At 40.2% G+C, this 5,673-nt stretch overlaps 1 protein-coding gene across 1 annotated transcript in view; it reads right to left on the reverse strand.

The window, feature by feature from the left end:
* Positions 1-2,209: 2,209 nt before the first annotated feature.
* LOC123189882 (inositol phosphorylceramide glucuronosyltransferase 1) overlaps positions 2,210-5,673 on the reverse strand; it is a 5,483-nt gene continuing 2,019 nt past the window's right edge. The window contains exons 4-10 of the mRNA XM_044602399.1: positions 4,973-5,121; positions 4,456-4,563; positions 4,214-4,351; positions 3,964-4,104; positions 3,271-3,550; positions 3,061-3,187; positions 2,210-2,623 (exon numbers count right to left, since the gene is read on the reverse strand). Coding sequence (XP_044458334.1) covers positions 2,479-2,623; positions 3,061-3,187; positions 3,271-3,550; positions 3,964-4,104; positions 4,214-4,351; positions 4,456-4,563; positions 4,973-5,121 — 1,088 coding nt within the window. The 3' untranslated portion in view covers positions 2,210-2,478. The remainder of the gene's footprint in view (positions 2,624-3,060; positions 3,188-3,270; positions 3,551-3,963; positions 4,105-4,213; positions 4,352-4,455; positions 4,564-4,972; positions 5,122-5,673) is intronic.

A 5,673-nucleotide genomic window follows, 5' to 3' on the forward strand; every position in this document is an offset into this window, starting at 1 on the left:
GGTTCTCAAAGAACCCCACAGTTTGTCCCTTGGGGCGAGGGAGGGGGGCGAGGGGAGGTGGAGGAGGAGGCTCGAATTGGCAGTTTTCAAGGAGCTAGGCTCGTTCCGACCCAAAAGGGATGTAAGCTCCCATTGGTGGACGGTGCGGGGTGGTATGTAGCTATTGAGAGAATTCCTTATTTGACACTACTTCAAAATGTGATTCCCTATTTGACCCTGAAAACTTTTTTCTCCCTTATTTATCACTTGTTTTAAATTTTGTTCCTTATTTGACATTGATGTCCATCCCATTACACTTTGCCGTCAGATTGTTTTTCAGTGGACCATAATACCCCTCCGTTAGTCTGTATGCAACACTGGAAAAAACCTAACCCAATAATCTCATCAAGTCCAGAGATCACCAGCCTCGGCGTCAAGACCGGCTCCGAGGGCGAGGTCTGACAACTCTGCTCCAGAGTCAACGACTTGTCATGGCCGAGCTGTACATGATCAGCAATATGCCAAGACAGGCATGTGTTACACAGAGAGAGGGATCTTGAACATGTTAGCGAGTTGATGTTTTGGTTACGCAGGGCCGGCATGCAGTTTATGTGCGGCCGAAATACCAAATCATGCACCTTGAAAAGATACTCCATTCAACATCTAAAATCTGCACGACTGTCGTGTCAGTCAACAATTTCGCAGTAGCAGTACTATCGAACTTACCTTCCCAATTCACTTGGCAGTGCAATACAAAGAACATGTTTGAGGTTTTGCTCATATTTTATTTATTTTTAATTAAATTCTGAGGACTTTGTTCATAAATTAAATTCGTTCTGTGACCAAATGCATGGGGTCTCATTTGGCCATTTAACTTTGAACAAATATGTCACAGTACTATTGATTTAGTCTTGTACATAATTTTAGTCACATAATGCATTAGGGGCATTTGCGTCTTTCCATATCCCTATTTAACACTGCTAGTGTACAAAATGAACTAGAGTGTCAAAGAAGTAAACAAATTTAACCCGAGTGTCAAAGAGGGAAGAAAAACTTTCTCAGAGCCAAATAGGGAATCACATTTTGAAGCAGTGTCAAATAAGGAATTCTCTCGTAGCTATTTGCACGTGGTGTGTTCTCCTCACCTTCCTCAATCTCCTTCGCCTAATCCCTTCTAATCTATACAATGGTGCTTCGATTTGAGATAAGCTCCACGCGAAAAAGATGCACATTGACATTGGGATCCCGTTCTCATGATCGCTTCCTAATTTTGTTTACTGTTAATCCTCAAATTAGTGTTTATATTTTGCTTTTTAGATGATTTTTTTTTCAAATTAGTCACACCCGATCGACCGTCATAGATGAATATATCTTTATCTCCTTACTATACTTTGTGTGTGTACGTGAAGGTGTTTTGTTCATCCCCTCTCTCTCTCCCTCTCTGTCACCTATCCTCTTTATCATCTACTTTGTCGGTCCACCATTTCACGACGATGTCTACATGAAGAAGATGTGGATCAACAAAGTGATTCCATTCTGGCAATCGATTTCGAGTTTCCTTAGTGGTAACTCCTCGATTTCATGTTCAAGTTTGAACTTATTTTAGACAAATTTCATCAAATTCACCAGTCAGTCTAAGTGATCTCCTTTGATCACTTAGTTTCATCTCGTTGTTCCACATGATTCTCATGTTGTGAGTTTTTATTTGAATGCTCATAAATGAAATTGTTCAAGTGTGATGGTGCGAGTTAAGTTCACCGTGTAGGTGAGAGTAATTATCAGTGCAAGTAACCATCAGTGCGACGTAAAACAGACAACCGAACGTTGCATCTTGGAAGCACAGAAATACAACCAAATGCCGTGCTTGCGTTTCTGCATCTTGAGGAAGAGGCAATGCAATCAATCAAACAACTGCAAAACATGGCCCAGAACTCCTATCACCTAGAACAGGCTCACCTCCACGAAACCGAAAAATGATGCAAGCATCCAAACAGGCCCATAGTGCCAACGTGCAGATTTCTCTGCAGGAACAACGTGCCTGTTTAAACTTTTATCTGCTGGCGTTTTGCCGGTGCTTCAGAAAGAGCAGAGGCCGCATGCTCATCAGCTCATGTTAGTTTTGGAGATTCAATACATATCGTTTTATTCTACATAAAATCAGAACGTTGAAATAAATGAAACCGCAGTTACTGTACGTAGTTCTCTGGCTAATACTAGCCCAGCACACTTGTAACACCAATTCAGTTCATGTTCCATAGTTCCAATATAGAACCGCCGATCATATTGTACAACGAGCAAATGGCAGGAAGAGTTTTATAGACAAAAAGCTTTACACTTGCAGGCCTGCGAGCTGCATGTCAACTATTGGAACCTATGTACCTTTGATTTGGCATCAGTGTTACAAAAGTGGAATATCTGTGCCAACGGAACCACCAAAATTTCCTTGAGTAAAAATGTACAACAACATGAACTAAATTAACAATGCAGGCACAAAGCTTACTACAAACACCAGAAACAAATTCTTCTAGTTCTCGACCCATTCCTATCTTTTTGACCCTTGTGGAAGGCTGAGATAGCAAGATGCACCGAAGCATACGTCATAAAAGATGCCAGCAGAACACCACCGGCAACCATCAACCCTAGCCTGACAAAGAAAAGAACATGCACAGGGGCTGATCAGTTACTGGCAAGAGAAACATACACACAAGATGCCTTTCAGACAGTTTGTGAAATATACAAATCTACATTTCTACAGGAGTAAGTCAGAATCCTTAAATCACCACCACTACCCTTTACGAACAAAATAGAAAAGGTCCGTGCTACCCCAAGATAATTATGTGGTCTAGGAAGTCCACACACACCCACAAGTCATAGCTCCCACCAGCAACCCCTCCTATCCCCTCTCGGTGTAGTCCTCAATCCCAAGTTTTCAACAGTCCCTGTTCCTGTAGTCCTATGGAAATGCCGGGCATTGCCCCATTTTTACGTATTCAAGATTGGTGGGGTGTACTACCAGAGTTTCTCCCCCTTCTTTCTTCATATTAATAGGAAAGAAAAGAGAAGGGCCAGTAAGTGTCTTACTTTGTAAATAATGCAGTTATACCCAAGATAGTTGGTGAAAATACAGTAATGATAGCTATGACAGCCATCCCTGTCCAGTAAAATGTCGCCTCCATGTCGAAGTCAGATATATTGCGCTGATGATGGCCTGCAAAAGACCAAGCTGTTAGATACCTAACATTTTAGAGAAGAAAGATGAACCTTTGCAAGAAGTTAAATAGTATAACATGCCTGTAGCCATGTGATTCTCTGATGAATCAGAATTGCTATATCCCACATGAGTTGCACTGATACTTCCCCATCGATAGACAAAACGGAGATAGCTACCAAACAATAAGAAGAATGCCACGAAGGTCCACTCAAACATCAGTAGCAGACCTGTCCATGGCATAATTTGTCGTGGAATGATAGTGAAAGCAAAGGCAAGAGAGACACCAGCAGACATAAAACAGATTAGCACAGCAATCGCCCCGAAATAAGAAGGCAGCTTCAGATGTGGCCCGTTTGAGATCTGTGGCAGTGTTAAACACCCATTAGGCCAATATAACATGATCGTCAACACATTTCGGTAAGAACATTAAGCTAAGTAACAAAATATAACTAGGATAGTAAATTCATATAGAACAAGATACCATCTCCCCGGCCCAGTTTTGTGCAGGGTGAACGCTTTACCAATATTTTCCAATATAAACATTATTTTATATTCTGGGACAACTTTATTAAAAATCATCATGAAGGGTGGTCCCTTTAGGCTTCATATTCATTCTTAAAGCTGATACATACATGCCCAATAGTCAACGTTCAATAGAATGTATTACAAGTGCAAAATGCAGAAAGTACCTTGGTTCATGTTAGAATGAAAAAACCTACTTAACACATGCTACAAATTCAGTGTTTGTTTGCTGTTGAAGAGGAGTAACTAACTCTTTGATTTGAAGTAGAAAATGTAGATGATGAAACACCAACTGCTGAATAAGATGGAAGTGCCTCTTCAGACTTATACTTATGACGGCCTCTTCTTGCAAACGCACATAAAGACTGCACACTTGGAAAATCCTTATAGTTCTGTCAAAAACATCACACCCATGATCGATCAAAGGTCAATAAACTCCTATAAGAACATGTATTATATCTACAAAGTTGAAAAAACTAGCAACATGAACTGTGATTTAACCTGAAAGCATGATTGGTAATAACCAAATAACAGCAGGCAGAAGGGAAGAATGAATAAAAATTTGACCACCAGCTGATCATGAGGGTTCCTTCCCCCACCGGTTCCCGGAAGAGATTCTTCAAGTTTTTGCCTAACATCCTGGAATCATACAGAGCATAAACTTATCACCAACATGCTACTAATTCACTTTCACAAAATATTACATATATAAGTAAAAATAGATAAATGAGATGGAATTTTACCTGCCATATCTCCACAGGTTTTACAAGCCAAGCTGTCCACCAGTCCCAGGGTTTAAGGGGACCTAGTGTGTAGTGAATAACTCTAAGTTCCTTTTCATCAACCATCCACTACAACATAAATTAGACCATGAGTCCCAAACAAAGCATCATGCTCTATAAAACTCATGTAACTAACATCTAATGGGCACCCAAAAAAGGTTTGGTTTTGTACTTTTATGAGCACGAGACAACAAATAAGTAGTATAAAAATAAACACAGATATTGTCTTAGTTTGTGATATCAGTGACCTTCCATACATTCAAAAGACTAGAATAGTTGTGACTTGCATACCTTACTGGAATCTATTTCTTTGCAACGACAAGGTTTAAATAACATGGAATACAGTAATGGCTGGCATATATATTTTTTACAGAGAAACAAGATAAGGCGCATGCAGTATCAAGTTTGCAAAAAGGTCATAATTAGTCAGATAAATACTAATGTGTTAGGCATTATCAGTGCACATAAAGAATATTACCTTGTTGGCTAGCATGTAAAGACCAACATCAGCATTATACAAGGTAGAAAGGCGCTGTGTCTCCGGTTCAGGTGTTAAAGGTGAGTCTGGCTCATACACGCGGGAGTTAGCAAAATCAGCATAATATGAATTAAGAAAACCTTGATCCCCTGCATTGATTAATTCAGCATCCCGATTAAATACAGCACATAAAATCAACTACAATGCTAAATATAATCATCAAAGGCCCAAAATAACTTCCAACTGGGCATCACAAATCTTTCCAAAACCATGGGCTAAGTTTCCTTAGACTATTTCGCATGATGATCGTAATGCCCTCCTCTATCTTGAACATACCCAGCGAGGGAATAGGTTTTGATGTTGAGGGGGGTAGTAGTGTCCTCGACATTAAGCATGATGGGGAATCATAAGAAGATGTGACTACTCTACACACAGGTTCTGCAGCCACAAGCTGTTAACACCTGAGAGTATTGATGGTGTGTATGAACTGCAAGTGGAGAATTTCTGCAGAGGATGGGATAGCCTGAGAATTGCCCTGGTGTTGCCATTGTAAACTTAAAAGAGGACCTGACAGTGCATGAAGAAGACTAACAAATCATCATAAATGCTGGTCAAAACAGGCCAAAGAGAGCAGCAGGGGCTGAAAAATTCAGGTGTGATTGAAAGGTGGTGGATGTGCAACTGTCTATTATGTTTTTAAG

This window comes from Triticum aestivum, chromosome 2A, assembly GCF_018294505.1.
Source record: "Triticum aestivum cultivar Chinese Spring chromosome 2A, IWGSC CS RefSeq v2.1, whole genome shotgun sequence".
NCBI classification, from domain to species: domain Eukaryota; kingdom Viridiplantae; phylum Streptophyta; class Magnoliopsida; order Poales; family Poaceae; genus Triticum; species Triticum aestivum.